The following is a 19,791-nucleotide window of genomic DNA, read 5'->3' on the forward strand; positions in this document are numbered from 1 at the left end:
ACTTGGTTCAATTATTACATGCTGCACTTGCAAAAGACAGGCTTAACTTTTGTCTTTAAAATACCAACCCCACTAATTGGATGAGTTATCAGCAGAAATAGCGCACAGCGGAACGCACTGGGCTCTTTGGCTCATGTTCCCCTACCCAGGAGGGAAGGAATTTTATTTCTAAGGTCAAATCCTTTATCTCCCTGCTTCTATGTGCATATGGGAGTTATTTTGGGCAGATCAGAATTAAGGACCTATTAGGAGCTGCCCTTCTCCTAAAGGAGTGCAGGAAGATGTGCTAAAAGGGCGCAGTATTTCGGGCAACGGCAGCTCCCGGGATGGCACCTGCTTCCGTGGCGGCTTTTGCTTCCCACAATTCTTGGCTTTCACTCTTGCCAAGTGGTATGCACGGGATGCTGGCTACAGACCATCTGGAAGTGTTTGTTCCGATGGAGACATACCAGCGATGCTATGGATTTCAGCTTGGCAGGCACTTTGATACGAAGTGGAAATGGGACTAATCTGCCCGCAGTCAGCTGTGAAGGATCGTCTTGCACAGAAAGTGGTGCCGGAGGCCCAGATGATTTGCAAAGAGCTGATTTTGTGTGGGATCACCTTTCAAGGTGCTAAAAGATTCTCGAGTGGTAAATTTTGGATGTGTACTGACTTACCCTCCTGAAGAGAAAGTAGTTTTGAGACCAAACCAACATTATTTTAATGTGAAAGTGCCATTCTATGACAATACTATAACCCCTGTGTTCAGTTCTGCAGTCCAGGAGTTCATGGCCTGTTACCAAATCAAATGAGCGGGATTTCTGCCCCCTCACCCCAGAGGGTGCAAACATCGGGAAACCCCGTTGACAGCAGCGGGACTGGAAGATCCCACCACCAGCCAATGGTGGGCTGTCTCTGCCGCTGCCAAAAATGCTGGGGGGGTATGTGAGAAAATACCATCCAATGTCTCTCTCCAAAATGTATGCTTTCAACCCAGGCCACCCTCTTAGAGTCACATTTATTGTACAGTTTGTATGGTTGGCCTTTCAAATAATTGCCTTTATGCTTCATAGAATCCCTACAGTGCAGAAGGAGGCCGTTCAGCCCATCAAGTCTGCACTGATTCTGACAGAGTATCTTCCCCAGGTCCTCTCTCCCGCCCTATCCCCGTAACCCCAAACATTCACGGGGCGCTCTGCTAGTAATCCAGAGACCCAGGGTAATGCTCTGGAGACCTGGGTTCAAATCCCACCATGGCAGATGGTGAAATTTGAATTCAATAAAAAAATCTGGAATGAAAAAGTCTAAAGATGACCATGAAACCATTGCCGATTATCACAAAAGTCCATCTCATTCACTAATGTCATTTAGGGAAGGAAATCTGTCACCCTTGCCTGGTGTGGCCTACATGTGACTCCAGAGCCACACCAATGTGGTTGACGCTCAATGCCCTCCGGGATGGGCAATAGATGCTGGTCCAGCCAGTGACGCCCACATCCCATGAATAATTTTTTTTTAATTACCATGGCTAATCCCCTTAACCTACACATTTTTGGATATTAAGGGGCAATTTAGCATGGCCAATCCACCTAGCCTGCATATCTTTGCAGTGTGGGAGGAAATCAGAGCACCTGGAGGAAACCCATGCAGACAGTAATCCAAACCAGGAATCGAACTCTGGTCCCTGGTGCTGTGAGGTATGATGTGGAGATACCAGCGTTGGACTTGGGTAAACACAGTAACACTGAGGCAGCAGTGCTAACTACTGTGCCACCATCCTGCTGTTAATATGTTTATATGTGTCTACACATGATGTAAAGGTTTGTTAGCTATCCCTGGTGCTTCATAATGTGCATCTGGTGTTCAACCGACATGCATTTGTACCAAATTACAACAATTGCAGACAATCTGGGCAACAATCCATAATATTACGGAGAGTGCGGAAACGAGAGAAGAGTGGGCTACCCAGATTTATTTGAGGCACACAGAAGATATTTATTCAACCCTTTTTTTAAACATCTGGCTAATAAAGAGCCCTTTGATGCTAGTGTGCTGTGTCTTGAGAGGTGACTGACACTGACTTTGTTTTATCATCAAAGGTTCCACCGGCAGATGTCTGAGCCATGCCACCAATACCCACCCCAGTCAGGAGTCTCCAGTGACAGTCGGCAAGTTTACCAACGCCAGATGTCCGAACCGATGCCTTCGCCATCTCCTCAGGGCTTTAAGCAGGAGTACCATGACTCGCGTTATGATCATATTGCTACAGGCGTCAGTGGTCCCAGCAGACAGAATTTCCAGCCCCCCCTCGGGATTAAGCAGGAGCCAAGAGACTACTGCTATGACTCAGGTTGGTTCCCCGATTCGGGCCTGGTGGTGAGGCCTACAGATCGCGTTGACCTGTTATTTCAGTAGGTGTAAAATGAGTTTTTTCTTAAGTTGTCAAATGATTGAGTTGTCGATGGTTTGAAGGAATGAGTCTGGCCAGCCTTCCTGCCCTTGGGTATTTTATTATCTTTGACATCAGCAAGCTGAGAGATTTGTTACCACGGCGATAGGCCTTGGTTGGCATTTCACACACTTACTTCATGGATGTTGTTTGACAGATGTGGCTGAGAATGCTTTACAAAAGTGACCTTTCATTTAGGCCAACCTTTCATGGGAGGTGAGGGGGAAGTCACCAGCTTTCGGAATAACTCACTTCCTCTAGTTTTTATTTTTAATGTCCGTGGATTGTCCTGTGTTAGGTAGCAGGTCCTTTGTGCTTAAAACCAAAATAAGCCTTTAAAAGAGTTGATATTTAAAGGTCAATCTTTTTTCATGCAGTTTGCAAAACTGTTTCTTCAAGTGTGTTATTAATTTGATGCTCTGTCATGTGACTGTAAACTCTTCTAATCAGCTTAGGACTAAAAATACCATCACCTATAAGAGGCTGAGTGGTGATCTACAGTAAAGCTAAGCAGATGGTAAAGATTTAAAGCTAAAGGACAACGTCTAATAGCGTCCAAAGATTTAAGAGAACAGATTTTTTTTCTAATGTAGGTCATGGTTACACATGATTTTAAATAATAAATAAATAAAGTTTTCCTTCCCATGTTCACGTTGACTACCGAAAGGTGTTTATTGGTCCATCTGACAGATTAAAAAATCCAGGGAGTACTGGTTTGCGAGCAGAGACATCTGATTTAATTGGACAATGGCCAGGAAACAGCTGCTTTCTTTGCAGGTGTTGCTGTCACCTGTCAGTCCAGTGGAACTGGCTGACCCAGCTTTGCATGCTGGTTGGAGATGGGTCGGAGTGGAGAATTTATTTGTAATAGCTAGACAGTTGTTGTATCCCCTCCAAAAATTAAATAATTCCCCTATTCCACTTAGCACAATGCAAGGAGGTTAGGTTGATTGGCCCATGCCCCTTAGTTTCAAAGGCACTAGCAGGGTAAATACATGGGGTTACAAGGATAGGGCCTTGGTGGGATTGTTGTCGGTGCAGGCCCGATGGGCCGAATGGCCTCCTGTTGCACTGTCGGGTTCTATGATTCTACGAAATGATGCCAGTTCGCTAAAATGGTTGTGTTACAGATTCCACAGCAATTGCCTGGTTTTCCTGTTTACTTTTCCTAAATCAGAGAATCCCTACAGTGAAGAAGGAGGCCATTCAGCCCATTGAGTTTGCACCGACTGTGTGACGGAGCACCCTACCCAGGCCCTATTCCCGTAACCCGATATATTTACCCCACTAATCTCCCTAACCTACACACCTTTGGGTGCTAAGGAGCAATTTAGCATGGCCAATCCACTGAACCAGTCTTTGGACTATCGGAGGAAACCCACACAGACACCGGGAGCATGTGCAAACAGACAAGTCCACATTGTCACCTTCCCTACCAGATCTGGAAAAGAACTCCCTTGCAATTTGCAACTATTTCCTTCTGCCATTCCATGGCTGTGGCTTCATTGAAGAACTCTTTACACGTCCTCTTATTGCTTTGTTCAAAAGCTTGGCCTAGATCTCATTATTCTTTAGACCTCCTACAAACATGTCTCTAAGGTTGCTTTTTTAAATTCGGGCCATACTACAGTGGGGGAGAGAGTTTCTTTAATTCGAGAATGTAATCTGCAACAATCTCACGTGGCCAAGTGCAACCCTCAGTCAACACTCATTTTTAGTTGTCGTAAGAATCCAAAGTCTCATTTAATGTCAGAATAATCCATAGAACTGGGATCTTGCAGCCCAAATTGGTTTGACCAGATGGACTGTCTGGCTGCTTCATGTTGAGGAAAATATCTTTGTTATCCTCATCTCTTTTGTTTGCTTCCAACAGAAAATGTAGCCTTTACATCAGTCCGCTTTGTGAAGATTGAATCCCCCCCATTGTCCCCAAATATGCCTTCTGTGCCATTTGTTTATTGTGTTCCATGCTGACTCACTGTGTACCTGAATACAACATGCACACATACAGAGGAATCTTTTAGATCCTTCAAACTTCTTCAAGTTCAACTTTGAGTTTCAACAAGTGTGTCACAGATGTTCTTCAGGCCTTAAAACTTTTAAGAATTCTATCCTATCCTATCAGCTTTTGCTTTGATGTTGCATGGAGAACAGATTAACATGTGGGTTCACAGCAAGCAGCTACTATTGAACCAATTTTACTTGCGCTTCTCCACCAGGAGGGCAATGTAACAAAATGCTCAGGCCTTGCAATATATTGCAGTCACAGCCGCTTCTTTTAATGGAGTGTGGGCTGGGCAGAAGAAGGTAATATGGAATTTGATAGTGCAGTGAAAACCAAAATTTTAAACTGCTCTCATAGGAAAATAGGAGTGAGGTATGGTGGCACAGTGGTTAGCACTGCTGCTTCATGGCACCAGGACCCGGGTTCGATTCCCAGCTTGGGTCACTCAGTCCAGAGTCTGCATGTTCTCTGCATGTCTGAGTGGGTTTCCTCCCACAGTCCAAAAGACGTGTTGGTTAAGTGCATTGGCCATACTGAATTCTCCCTCGGTGTACCTGAGCGCACACAGTGTGGTGACTAAGGGATTTTCACAGTAGCTTTATTATAGTGTTATCGTAAGCCGACTTGTGACACTAATAAATAAACTTTTACTTCTGAGTAGGCCATTTGGCCCTTGAACTAGCTCTGTCATTCATGGCTGATCTTCTACCTGCAGACATTTTCCTACATTATCCCCATTTCACTTGATACATATTTAATATCTAGAAATCTATCGATCTCTACCTTGAATATACCCAATGACTGAGCCTCCTGAGACCTCTGGAGTAGAGCTTTCCAAAGACTCGCCACCCTCCAAGGTGAAGACATCCCTCCTCATCTCAGCCCTCACTGGGCTACCCCCGATTCTGAAACTGTGTTCCCCACCTCTAGCTAGGGGAAACACCCTTCCTGCATCTACAACGTTGAGTTCTAAGAATGTTGCATACTTCAGTGAGATCACCTCTCATTCCTTTAGATGCTAGAGAATATAAGGCCAGTCTCCTCCTGGAATATAAGGCCAGCCTCTCCCCGGCTAGCTTTCAGTGACTCATGAACAAGGGCACCCAGGCCCTTTTGGACATCAACACTTCATGTAAATACAGAGGAAGCCATTGCTATGGATTCAGCCTGATTTTTGATTCATGATGGGTTCACTGCAACCAAGTCACTTCTTCACATGGGCTGGAATTCTCCGGCCATTCACACCAGTGGGATTCTCCAGTCCTGTCGGCAGCGCACCCTCGCCTGCAGGTTTTCTGCTGGCGTGGGGTGGCGCCAATGGGGATTCCTATTAATGGCAGCAGGACCAGAGAATCCCACCGCCAGCAAACAACGTGCCACCTCCCGCCGAGGGAAACGCGCAACTGGGAGGCTGGAGAATTTCACCCATGGAGACTGCATAAGTACACCTTTTGCAACAGGACTCACTATTTAGTGATTAGCTAAAAAAAAATCTTTTGGTTTGTCCCCTTCAGTTGCCGATGTGGCATTCATCGCAGCCTAACTGCTAACTCCACCTGAGGATTGGCTAAGCCCCTCTTACATTGCAGATCTGACCTCTGTGAATGTGTTCAACAGGAGTCAACAAACTAGGTGAAGTCAGCAGTATCTGGTTTAAAATCTTCCCAATTGTTTATGTTGGTATCCATCTTCACACAATGGTATAGAATTAGAATATGGTGAGATCACCTATTGGGCATTAATGAGCAGTTGAGTTCTGGTACCCCAGGCCTTCGGGCCACTTGCAAATAGCTTTTGAGGCAGTTTTACACTCCCAAGGTGCTGATAAAACAGATGTGTGGTACCCTCAGTGTTGTCAACGTTCTGTAGTATAACTTCCAGTGACCTACATTCTCTCTGGTCTTTGAACTGCATCCACAGGGTTTTGTGCTGAATAAGTAGGTCGCCAAGTTACTCGAGCCAGGAGCATCAAACCAGCTCGAGTAAATTCATTTGAGGAAGAGCAGTCTCGGCTCTCTGACTCTCAACATCTGTGGAAGGCACAGTGGTTAGCACTGCTGCCTCACCGTTCCAAGGACCTAGGTTCAATTCCCAGCTTGGGTGATTGTCTGTGTGGAATTTGCACATTCTCCCTGTGTCTGCGTGGGTGTTCCAGTTTCCTCCCACCGTCCAAAGATGTGCGGGTTAGGTTGATTGGCCATGCTAAATTGCTCCTTAGTGTCCCGGGATGCTTAGGTTAGAGGGAGTAGCAGGGTAAATATGTGGGGGTACCGGGATAAGGCCTGGGTGGGATTGTTGTCGGTACAGACTCGATGGGCCAAATGGCCTCCTGCACTGCAGGGATTCTATGAGCCTCCATCCATCCAGAAGCCTTAGCAGAATATCGAAGTCCCTCCACGTCAATTCTAAATGACTCCGCTTACTGAAAATTTGGGATGAACTGAGGTCTTGTTTAAATTTCTCAATTCAAAATGACATTGGTCGAGATGTGGGATTTGCTGGTGTTCTGGCCTCAGGATAGTAAGACGATGAACGTGGAAGGTCGGAACAGAGAGCGAGAGGGACAGTTAATAGCATTGCAAAAAGTGAAGTTGTTCACGTTTTATATGGTTTCAACAATTTAGTGGCCAGATTTTAAAACTTAAATATTAAATTGAAGTAGGTTCCCCTGTGAAGAACCCAATGTTGTGCAAATGAAGCCTTTAATCAGGAGTGGGAGGAACATAAATATGGGTGTAGATCAATGGGGCTGAATAGCTTTTCTCTGTGCTATAGAACTATAGAGTCCTGACAGTGCAGAAGGAGGCCATTCGGCCCATTGAGTCAGCACCAACTCTGTAAGAGCATCTTACCAAGGTGCATCCCCCCCCCCCGGCCACCCACCCCCATAACCCCACATATTACCATGGCTAATCTACCTAACCTACACATCTTGGGACTGTGGGAGGAAACCGGAGCACCCAGAGGAAACTCCACTCAGACTGTCTCCCAAGGCCGGGATCGAATCCGCTGTGAGCCAGCAGTGCTAACCACTGTGCCACCATGCTGCGATGTAATTCTGTTTATGTAGGCAATATGTCTGACTGCTCTAAGTCCCTAATATTCTTTGCTCCTGATGCAGAATCTTACAATTTGGGAGTTTTACTTTTAAGAGAAACAAGAAATAACAGCCTTAAGAACATGGATCAGCCCCGGCAATGTCCAGTTTTCCCATGTTTCTCGCATTGAGCAAGACTGTACACCAGGAACTGATGCTCCCTATTTCAGGGCCTTTTATTTTAAAATTTCATTCTCTTCCCGTAAAGGCAACTGGCATTTTAGATGACGCTTTCATGTTGGAAGTGGCGACAGCTTGTTCTAAGGTTTAAATTTGCACTTGCCTTGGTGTGTAAATTATTAATACACACCTGTTTGTCTTGCTTGTTGAGTTGCCCAGAGATGTTCCTGAGATGTTTCAGTGAGTTGCAATTCCCATCTTATTTTTCACTTGCCTAAATAAACTGTTACGATAAATGTCCTCGTCTCCACCTGTTTAATTCCTCCTTTTTTCTCTCTCTCAATCTTTCTGTATAGAAGTGCCTAATTGCCAATCCTCTTACATTTCGGGAGGAAGCTATTACACCAGTCCCAACAACGCAGAAGGTAAGTCATGCCATTTTTTCCCCCACTGTTTATTGTGATGGTGGGCTGCAATTTTCCCAAAAAACGACTTCACTAGTGATGAGAAAATCAGAGCCGGCGCAACCCAGACTGCGATGGTCCCAAACTCGGTCATTTTTTGGGAGAGTGGTGAGTTGCGTGCTGGTTCTGGGGTTGGGGGGGCCACGCACACTGGTGAGCCTGGCTGTGAAGTGATTGGGCGCCGGTTTGAAAGGGTGCCCCGATCTCCTTGTGTTACTGGAAGACCTCCTCTCTCCCCTCACGGACATCGTGGACCCCCCCCCCCCCCCGCCCCGACCATCGGCAACATTGGGCCCTTCCAATGTGTTCCACTCTATGACCACTGGCATACCGCACCCAGCTCAGGCCCCACCTCCATGGCACTGCCCCTGGCATACTGGCAGTGCCCAACTGGCGCTGTCAGGTTGGCCCTACTAGATGGGTACTGCCCAGCCATGTCCCCAACCACCCAGGATTTCAGTGGCAGCCGGGTATGCAGCAACAACCAAACTTGCAAAGGAACAACTCGAAGGCAATGGCCAACCCTAAATTTGACTTGTTCCTTTGCAATGGGCTGGCTCAGTGGCTAGCACTGCTGCCTCACAGCACCAGGGACCCAGGTTCGATTCCCAGCTTGGGTCACTGTCTGTGTGGAGTTTGCACTTTCTCCCTGTTTCTGCGTGGGTTTCCTCCGGCTGCTCTGGTTTCCTCCCACAGTCCAAAGATGTGCAGGTTAGGGGGATTGGCCGTGATAAATCGACCCTAGTGTCAGAGGATCAACAGGCTAAATATGTGGGGTTACGGGTATAGGGCCTGGATGGGATTGTGGTCGGTGCAGGCTGGATGGGCCATATGGTGGCCTCCTGCACTGTAGGATTCTATGAAATATGGCAATTTTTTCTTTTAACAACTAAAGTTAAATAATGAGAGAAGGATGGGTTCGTACACTCGCCATCAAGCCTTAGTGTTCTATTTAATTTGCTAAAACATCGACATATCTGATTGAAAAACGCAGGTGTAAAAAGAAACCAATCTATTTTGGAACTCTGAGGGTTTAACGGAACTGTTGCCATTCTCAGCGACTGGGGCATCGGCAGCTGCAGGTTTTAGCTGCTTGTTGATGTTGCTTTATGTAAGTTTCCTGGGTAGCAGGGTTATGTGCTGTGGTTAATCTCCAGCTGTACCTCAGCTTCTGGAGGAGTATTGCATGTTTATATATTTAGGAGAAAGCTAGGTAGCTCAAAATCTCAACCCTAAAATGCAGGTGCTGCAACTTGATAAGTATCTTTTTATTTAATTGGGTGTCAGCCTACTTCAAGCAGTCAGCTTTTCTGGCCTATATAATCATATTCTCCTTAAACTTTAAGATCACAAAATGGTTTTTTTTATTGCTTTACCTCCATCCTCTTGCTCCCATCCCCATCTTCTCAGAAGACAAAATGGCTAATCAATGAAATTCTTCTATTTTGGAACGGTGAGGTTATCTCCTTTGGCTGTTGAGTGTAGGCTCCAAGATTTAGCCATTTAACTAGAACTTATATTTTAGACCGTCCAACTTAGAATGCTAAGCAACACTGAAGATTTACTCAAGGCTGCATTATAACAGGAAGGTTGCAGGGCTCTTTGTCCTAGCAGACTGGTTAAGTCTGATTGGTCAATATGGGTTCGGAAGTGCAGATGACCTTTGTATAGTTCCTTTTCAACGTGGTCTCTATAGCCTACAGGAAAGTCGTTATGGTCTCTTCAGAGATGGTGAGGTACCAATTTCATAGAATCCCTACAGTGCAGAAGGAGACTATTCGGCCCATCGAGCCTGCACCGACAGTAAAATCAACCAAGGCCCTATCCCCGTAACCCCACATATTTACCCGGCTAATCTCCCAACACTAACTGGCAATTTAGCATGGCCAATCAATCTAACCTGCACATTGTTGGACTGTGGGAGGGCCCGGAACACCTGGAGGAAACCCACACAGAAATGGGGAGAACATGCAAACTCCACACAGACAGTCACCCGAGGCTGGAATCGAACCCGTGCCCCTGGCGCTGTGAGGCAGCAGTGCTAACCACACTGCCACCATGCTGCCCAGTTAGATCAGTGTTTTTCAAAGTGGGGGTCCCGACCCTCGGGTGGGTCACGGGATATTAAAAAAATGCGTTGCCAAAAATGATCGTGCAAAGATCCTCTGACCCTTTTCCTCTTTTTTTTCTCTCTGGGTAAATGAATTATATATTTCATTGCAATACAGTGTATGACCACATGAGGCAATAAACAGGTCAGTGCACCCTGTATATGCACATGCTGCCAATTTTCTTTCCCTTTCTAGTAAACTGATTGTAGACATGGATTGTTTCCTTATGGGAAAGAGAGAGCCATAGCCAATCAATCTATTAGTCAGGAACAAGAACAGCTTCCGCTGCCATCAGACTTTTGAATGGACCTACTTTATATAAAGTTGATCTTTCTCTATACCCTAGCTATGACTGTAACATTACATTCTACACTCTCTCCTTCCCTTCTCTATGAATGGTATGCTTTGCATTGCAAGCAAGAAACAATACTTTTCACTGTAAACTAATACATGTGACAATAATAAATCAAATCAAATCATCAAATCAAAATCTCATCTGAATCTGCCAGTGAGAACACTAGCTACTCCACTGAGTCCAAGACAGGACAGAGCAGTACTAATGTTAGCTATGAACAGAGCACCAGGGCCTCCGATGAACAACCTGCAAAGAAAAATTAAAATCAGGAACAAAGCAGTATAACGGTGATTTTTCTTTTTGAGGTACGGTTTTGTCAATTGTGCCAACACAGATCAGGATGCAAAGTCCATGCATGTTGAATGCTGTTGGATTGTAATCTGTTGTTCAATCAGATAATGGAGCGGAGGTCAGTAAAACAGGTTACCAATTTACTAGCATCCATTTACCCAGTTGCAGAAAGTTAAAATTTTCTCTGAATACTGTATACAAAAAGAAGCAATATTCTGTGTACAAATCCACAATCTGAGTTGCTTTTTAGTGGCCTTTTCTTCCTGCAGCACTAACATTGGGGGGAAAAAATTCCAGATTTTTTTTGCCCTTCCATCTTGCTGCTTGCATGTCCTTGTTTAAAAAAAAATCTAGTATCTTGTCCGTGCACCACACTGCATTTACCACCTATTGGCCCATTCTGCAAACAAGTCAAATGCCCCAGGGCTGATATGTAAACTGTATTTGTCTGTAACTCAATAGGTCTTATCTCCGTAGCACACAAGGTCTATTGGCTTTGTGTCGCATCAATGTCAACTTTGAGAATTTTTTTGGAAAGCAAGCTCCTATTTTGCTTGAAGAACCTTCTGACTGAATCGAAGTAATGTTGGCAATGGAAGTCTGTAATCAATTAGTCAATTGAAAATGTCCCATCTTTACCCTTTTCTCAGGTTTTCCTTATGAGAAAGATCCACGGCTATACTATGATGATACGTGTGTGGTACCGGATAGAATTGACCGTAAGTGATGTGCTTAACCTATTATTTAATGCAGTTTAACTCTGGTTCCAAAAGAATTATGTGATGGTTCAGTGGCAATCACTTTTGATTGCCAGTCTATATTAAATTAGATTATCTGTTAAATTAGTTGATCTCAACTGAGGGATTAGTAGGATTATGAGAATTGGTGGTTCAAAGCTAGCAGCCTTCATGCGTCTTATCACCAATCAGTGACCCCCATTGGAAGGTGCACTTGTCATAGAGTAATACAGCACAGAAACAGGCCCTTCGGCCCACCATGTCTATGATACCCCCTTCTGCCCCACCAAACCACAACCAGAGTCCAGCCCTTTTTTTTCCTAGTTTCAGACATGGAGAAATGGAAGACTTGCCACCAATCTTCCATTGTGGAAGTTTGGAGTGTGGCCTTTGCACATTCTCTCCATGTCTGACTGGGTTTCCTCCGGGTGCTCCAGTTTCCTCCCACAGTCCAAAGATGTGTGGGTTAGGTTGATTGGCCATGCTAAATTGCCCCTTTGTGTCAGGGGGACCAGCAAGGTAAATATGTGGGGCTATGGGGCTGGGTAGGGTTGTAGTCGGTGCAGACTCGATGGGCCGAATGGCCGCCTCCTGCACTGTAGGGATTCTGTGATTCAGTGGGGATCATGTACTCCAGGTACAGTCGAGGCAAGACCTATTCCAAATAGATGTCCATTGTTGTCAAATGAAGATGCTTTTTGAGTTTGAAAATGTTCATTACTAAGCCTTGAACTGTTGTCAATGATGAGATCTTCAGAGTGGGGTGAGTCAGTTGAGCTGCGGACCTACAGTAATGATGTAAACATTAATTTTTCATTTCAAACAAAAAAATATATACGAATGGAGAATCTAGACCTTGTTTAATGATCCTTTATGGTGATTGAGGAAGGAGGTTGGTGCGTGTACAGGGATGTGTTTTATTGAAAGGGATAAAATTCAGCTATTCATTCTTGCATATGTCACGTGCCAACTGCTGAGACTGAGAGCCTGAGTCAATAACATCCAATGCGAGCCTCTCATGTTTGTTCAAGTCACTCCCGCTCACCAGTGGAATTTTTGTCGGTCCCTGAAGGAATTGGCCATGTGGAAAAGGAAAGCCTCCGCAAGCATTCTTCACACCAACATAAAATATACAAATCTTCTCACTGCTCCTCTGTTGAGCAGAGGTATCCGCAGCAATATGTCCTTTGGGTTGGAGTTTAATTCTGTGAAAATCGGTGTTTATTGAGATGGAAAGCAATCCGTAAGAAAAATGAAACCAGTGTTTCATTCTTTGACTTGATTCTTTTTTTAAAAAACAGATAAAGTCAAGCAGGAATCGCCCGTGTACAGGGAAAATCTGCCATACCAGCGTCGAGGTTCTTTACAGCTGTGGCAGTTCCTAGTAACCCTCTTGGATGATCCATCAAATTCCCATTTCATCGCCTGGACAGGCCGAGGCATGGAATTCAAGTTAATTGAACCTGAAGAGGTAGGTGCTGTGGCAGGACTCTATTATTCATATTTATTTGAATTGATGTTAGTTGGCTGGTGAAAAGGGCAGATGAGACACTTGCTGTTATCAATCAAGGCATAGATTACAAAAGCAGGGAAGTCATGTTGGAGTTGTATAGAACTTTGGTGAGTCCACAGCTAGAGTACCGTGTGCAGTTCTGGTCGCCGCATTGTGATTGCAGAGGAGATTCACCAGGATGCTGCCAGGATGGAACATAAGTTATGAAGAGAGGTTGGATAGGCTTTATTGGAGCAGAGAAGACTGAGGTGTAACCTGGTTGAGGTTTACAGGATTGAGAGACATGGACAAAGTGGATAGAGAGAGCTGTTCCTCCTAGTTGAAGGGTCAACCACAAAGGGACATAAGTTCAAGGTGAGGGGCAGGAGGTTTAGAGGGGATGTGAGGAAAAGTTTTTTTACCCAGAGGGTGGTGGCGGTCTGGAATGTGCTGTCCTGGAGGGTGGTGGAGGTGGGTTGCCTCACATCCTTTTAAAAAGTACCTGGATGAGCACTTGGCACATCATAATATTCAGGGCTATGGGCCAAGTGCTGGTAAATGAGATTAGGTGGGAGGTCAATGGGCTGAAGGGTCTCTCCTGCGCTGTATGATTCTATGATCTCTGTGCTCCTCCAAATCTGGCTTGTTGCGCAGCTGATTTTCATGGCTCTGCCTTCAGCTGCCTGGGCCTTGAAGCTAGTAGCTGTGGTTCCTGGTTTAGTTCCCTAGATGCATACCAGCATAAATTGATCAGCCCCACAGAAATTGTTCGAATTTCATGTCAAAGTGATGTTACGGCAAAAGCCAAGGGGCAGCAGAACTATTATTAAAGAAATGGAAATTAGAATGACTTGTTGAACTTTGCCTTTTGTTCAGTTCTGCAGAGTTACTGGAATAAGATTGAACTGAATTATTTTCTGTTACTAATAATTCAGCTTTATCATGGGTATACCGTACTGCTGAATGTTACAAGACAAAGTAACCATTTAAGGAACAAAACCTTTAAAAAAAAAACAGTGTATGCTTTATAACCTTGCATCAGATTTAATTTACCATCGAGGTGGCTGCAGGGAGATAAACTGCAATTGTCCCTCCATGTATTTCAGGTTTACCTAGAAATAGTACATAATAGTGGGACTCGGGTTCAGTGGTGGTCTGGAACAAAAGAGCATAGTCCTGGAGTTCAAACAAGTTGCCTGAAGCCCCGTTTCCATGGCAATCGGGCCATTTTTCTTGTCTTTTTTTTGCACATTCGGATTTCCGTTGCGCCCCAAGGTTTTAATAGAACCATTTATCTGCACTGTTAGGGTGTGGTCACAAGCCTTCATTTAGGAGAAATAGTCAGAATATGCAACCCTGTCTCCAGTCACTTCTTACATCTTTTGCTTGCCTGGAGCTACTGTCTGTGTTTTTAAAATTGTGTGTGTGGGATGAGATGAAGGCATCAACTGTCTTAAATTTGTGAGTATCCCCCAGCCACGCAGTCCAAAAGGGTTATGTTCTCCACAAATTATTTGAAGAAGAATACCAGTGTGATCTTGTCCCATTCAGGAAAAAAAAAATGTTTGCTCTGAAGAGTATTGTACAGCCCAAGGGTATAGATGTGTGGCTGCCTAGGGTTTGCTAAGACAAATGAAAAGAAAGCGATGGGGGTGAGCCAGTTACTGGCTCCCGCTGGGGCCAGGAAAGGTTTTTTAGCTGAAACCGCACGGTATTATGCCGACAGCTGTGCACAGGATGGAATTACTGAAAACTGGCGATGCCAGAAAATGGATCCAGATCTGAGTGAAACTTGGAGATAGGCAGGATCGCTCGCCCTGTTTAATGCAGACTGCTGCAAATCTATTCTAGTACAGTTCACATCAAAGAAACCCTTTAAATACAACAGCAGGCTGTGGTGGGCGGTACAGTGGTTAGCACTGCTGCCTCAAAGTATCAGGGTCCTCCGGGTTCGATTCCTGGCCTCGGGTGACTGTGTGAAGTTTGTATGTTCTCAGGAAAAGCAATAGAAAAACAGTCAAGGACTAAGATGAAACACACAGCCAAGCTGTGTTGGTTTTCAAGATGATCGATTATGAAATGGGAGCAAAGGGAGATGCCAATGGATTAATGCAGTTAGTGATAAATGCCTTAGAATGCACTCCGCTTTGAATTTGAGCTGGATATCAGGGTGGCACGGTGGTACAGTGGCTAGCACTGCTGCCACACAGCGCCAGGGACTAGGGTTCGATTCGCGGCCTCGGGTGACTGTCTATGTGGAGTTTGCACGTTCTTCCCGTATCTGCTTGGGTTTCCTCTGGATGCTCTGGTTTCCTCCCAAAGATGTGTGGGTTAGGTGGATTGGCCATGCTAAATTGCCCCTTAATGTCACGGGGATTAATGAGGTAAATATGTGGGGTTACGGAGATAGGGCCTGGAAGGTTCGGGGGGTGGGGGGATTGTTGTCGGTACAGGCTCGATGGACCGAATAGCCTCCTTCTGCACTGTAGGGATTCTATGATTTCCGCTATTTACGTGAACCTTTATTGGATGAATATTTGGGTTAAGGTGTCTAAGCTGTTCCTTTGCGTCCCATGTGTAGGAGACAGCTTTCAGAAAAACCAATTATCTGAGCATATTTCTACAAGTTGCAACGAGCAGATCTTGATGCTATTTCGGAATAATTTTCTACTGAGCAAGTTGCAGAAAGGCCCTCCTTTCTCAGTCGTAAACTGGGGCCCACGTTACTCATCAAAGTTGGCAGTGTTACTTTGCAAAGCCCACGTGCCATTTCTTTTGCTTAGCACTTCAGATGGTGCATTTCCCTTTTAAAAACGAGCAAAGTCCAAAATCAGTATGTCATGTCAGTGCACTGGGACTCGCTACATCAGCAAGAACATTTAGGAAAGTAAGAGGAGGCTGTGACCTGTAAAAGTGGCCTTTGGTACGGTTGGAAAAGCAAGGTAGAAACACTACCTCAAAACCAAATTAGGCTGCTGAGGCCACAGTGAGAATTAAGTGAATTTGGGCAGTGCTCTTGATGTGAGGCTATGCATATTTGAATTGCATGTTTTAACAGATTGTGACTGAAATTGCAGCAGCTTTGCAGACCTGCTTATGGCTTTTGAAAATGCATAAAATGGAGCGTTTTTAATTACTGGCCAACCGAGTCCAGTTTGATTTGAATCAAAAACTTCCTCCTTTTGATTTGTATGTCAGAAAATGACAATACAACTCCTTTTTCAAAGCGACAACTATGTTTTTGTTCCGCCCTAATTGTAAGTCGGAGGGTGCTGTATTGGATGTAACCTTGGTTGTTAATTTATTTGTGACTAATGAATTGTACCTTGTTCATTTGATCACTTGGAGAACTTCAAGGGACTTGAGGAAGGGATGTTGCAATATTTGCTGGCCATTGAGCTCATGACGCTAGTCATCTTGGAATTAACACTTTATTTATTATTGTCACAAGCAAGCTTACATTAACACTACAATGAAGTTACTGTGAAAATCCCCTAGTCGCCACACTCTGGCATCTGTTCGGGTACACTGAGGGAGAGTTTAGCATGGCCAATGCACCTAACCAGGACGTCTTGTGGACTGTGGGAGGAAACCAGAGCACCCGGAGAAAATGCACGCCGACGCAGGGAGAACGTGCAGACTCCACACAGATAATGACCCTAGCCCAGGAATTGAACCCAGGTCCCCGGTGCTGTGAGGCAGCAGGGACCCAGGTTCGATTCCCGGCTTGGGTCACTGTCTGCCCATTGGCTGGACGTTCTCCTCATGTCGGTGTGGGTTTCCTCCGGGTGCTCTGGTTAGGGAACATTTTGTTACTACTTTTTCTCTGAGCATTATGTTCTTTATGTATCAGCTCAACCAAGTTCGACAAATTCATGTTTGCCGTTTCCAGTTCTTGTGTTAAATTATTGAAACCTTTGGGAGCAGTAGGACTGCAAAAAGATGCACTGGTGATAAGGACTAAACATTTTCTCAAATCTCATTAAAATCCTGCTTGCCACATCAGCAGCCCCATTAGCAAGCAGCTGATGCACTATATTGTTACAGCGGTGACCTATGGGCCTTCCATTTACCTTCTATTGATTTCTAAATTCAGACCTCTGCATTGATACTGAAATGCTGCTAATGGAATATAGATCAATAGCATGCAAACACAGTCCGCAGTCATTTTATCTCTGCATCCATTTAAGAGCTCCTTTTGTGCGGCTTCCATATCTATGAATATATAACCACATGTTTTCTTACCCTCGTCTCTTTATCCTCTTCTGCTGTAGGTTGCTCGGCGCTGGGGACTCCAGAAAAACCGCCCTGCAATGAACTACGACAAGTTGAGCCGCTCACTTCGCTATTACTACGAAAAGGGGATCATGCAAAAGGTGGGACAGAGATCAAGATTTTTTTTTAAAATACATAAATCATAGCAGCCACCACAGTGTTGGAACCTTCCATCCTGTAACTCCTTAAAGTGGTAGCATCTGTGTGAAATTTACTATCCAAGCAACCCAGCCATAAATATCCAACTCTTAAAAGTATTTAAATTCTATTATAATCTTGTTAAACGTGGAATTCTGTTTTTGTTCTAAGTATAAAATATTGTGTTGTGTCACTCCTTCGAAATAGCATGGGTTCAAACATTGATTTGCAGTTGTGCTTATGTAAATTATGCCCATTGCATTTCTCACTGTTGTGTCATGTCCTTTGGTCAACTATTTTCACACTTTTATTGGTCTTAACTCTTTTTCTCTGCATTTTAACAAAGAAAAAAGTTCAGGAACAGGCCCTTCGGCCTTCCAAGCCTGTGCCGATCATGTGCCCTAACTGAAAAGATCTTCTGCTCTTATTCGGTCCGTATCCCTCTATTCCCTCCCTATTGATGTACCCATCCAGATGCTACTTAAATGCTGCTAATGTGCATACTTCCACCACCTCATCCGGCAGCATGTTCCAGGCACCCACCACTCTGTGTGGAAAGCTTCCCCCGCACATCTCCCTTAAACTTTCCCTTTCTCACCTTGAACCTGTGCCTCCTTGTAATTGTCACTTCCACTTACATTTGTTTTTCCATTTTGGCATAACTTTAAAAACCAGCCGGAAATGCTGCAGTCGATTGAGAAATGTAAACTGGTTTTTCTGCTCTCTAGGTTGCAGGAGAGCGGTACGTCTACAAGTTTGTGTGTGACCCCGAGGCGCTTTTCTCTATGGCCTTCCCAGACAATCAACGCCCCTTTCTGAAAACAGAAATCGACTGTCATATTAACAAGGAGGATACTGTCCCCCTCACGCATTTTGACGATAGTGCGACCTACTTGTTGGACATGGATCACTGCACCAACCTCCAGTATCCAGAGGGCTTTGCGTATTGACTTAATCGCAGCAGCCCATGTGACTGAATGCATCACTGGCCAGCTGAAAAAAGAAGCATCTCGTGTGGTACTATTGCTCTCAGCTGTTAAGAATCCAGCTCTTCAGAACATTCAGGAGCCTAAAAGTTGTACAGTAGTGTCGCACTACTGAAGAAGCTGCTGTGTGCTTCACTGATGATGCACTAACAAGCGTGACTTAATATGGCTAAGTCCTCTACTTTTGGTAGTTAAGGGGGTGGGGCGGGGAGAAAAGCCCAACTGCTAGGCTGTGTGTTATTATCAGAAATGCATTCAGGTGTGGCATTTGTGATTGTTCAGTGTGGCATTCACAGAGCTTGGATAGACCGTGTGACTAGCATTTGTAATGACAATCTGCTTTGCGTTGAACACAGTTCTTTCATCTGCCTTTCCGATGTTAAAGGGCTTCAACTTGCACAATCCCCACCGTTGTATCATGGGGTCAGACTCGAAAAGAAAACCGTGTGCACTATAGCATGTTGATCTGTCCCCTGAATTGGATACAAATTGGTGCTGTATTAAAGTAGCTGAAGACAAGAGTCCTATCTACCCGAGACTTCAATACAGTACAGCTTGTAGTTTATTTTGTGTTTTTTTTTAAAAAAGCTTCAAAATGTTTTAACTCTTTGACACCTGGCACCATGATTTCTCCTTTTCTAAGCAACACTTGTATATGTAGCAGTTTCTAAGTATTTTATTCCCATTCTTTCTCCAATGGATGAAGAGCTTTATTCAGGTTTACCACTGCCGTTCAATTATTTCGCCCCTTCTCTATCCAACCCCACTCCTCCTAATTTGTTACTTAATCTTTCTACAAAAGAAAGGCTGGAATCAATTCTTTGATAACTCAGTCCCGCTGTAGGGAAAGTCATTCTATTCGGTACCATTTTGTGTAAAAAGTTGTTCCCACAAGTAGCGCTAATGAGGTAATGCTCGTAACACTATCTTTTGGGAGGGGAAGATGGGGGTTGGGGAAGAGGTTGACAGGTATTTTTCAAGATAATTTCAAAAAAAGTATATTAAATTTGTACGGTTTGTTTTTTTCTCTTTATATTTAAGGCAAAATGGTTTTGTTAATGGCACTGCACTCGAGAGTATAAAGTTCCAATATTTTGGTGGTAATGTTTCAGCTTTAATCAGAGGGTTAGGGCTTTTACTGTGTAACACAGTTAATTCTGCTGCAGGTTTTACATGCCTGCTTCTAGCTTTGCACCGAACACCTTTTACAATTTAATGTTTGGAAATCTAAATATAGGTATGATTGTTTCTGCACATTGTATCCTGCAATGGCACATTGCAATTGTATA

General features: G+C 44.5%; 1 protein-coding gene across 1 annotated transcript in view; it reads left to right on the forward strand.

Annotated features, from left to right (window-relative positions):
* The window catches only part of LOC144503832 (ETS translocation variant 5-like), a 34,349-nt gene extending 14,966 nt beyond the window's left edge, over window positions 1-19,383 (forward strand). The window contains exons 8-13 of the mRNA XM_078228760.1: window positions 2,082-2,332; window positions 8,010-8,078; window positions 11,525-11,593; window positions 12,913-13,082; window positions 17,378-17,479; window positions 18,245-19,383. Of these exons, the coding sequence (XP_078084886.1) occupies window positions 2,082-2,332; window positions 8,010-8,078; window positions 11,525-11,593; window positions 12,913-13,082; window positions 17,378-17,479; window positions 18,245-18,466 (883 nt within the window). The 3' untranslated portion in view covers window positions 18,467-19,383. The remainder of the gene's footprint in view (window positions 1-2,081; window positions 2,333-8,009; window positions 8,079-11,524; window positions 11,594-12,912; window positions 13,083-17,377; window positions 17,480-18,244) is intronic.
* Window positions 19,384-19,791: the final 408 nt, after the last annotated feature.

The sequence above is a fragment of the Mustelus asterias genome, chromosome 14 (genome assembly GCF_964213995.1).
Source record: "Mustelus asterias chromosome 14, sMusAst1.hap1.1, whole genome shotgun sequence".
NCBI lineage: Eukaryota > Metazoa > Chordata > Chondrichthyes > Carcharhiniformes > Triakidae > Mustelus > Mustelus asterias.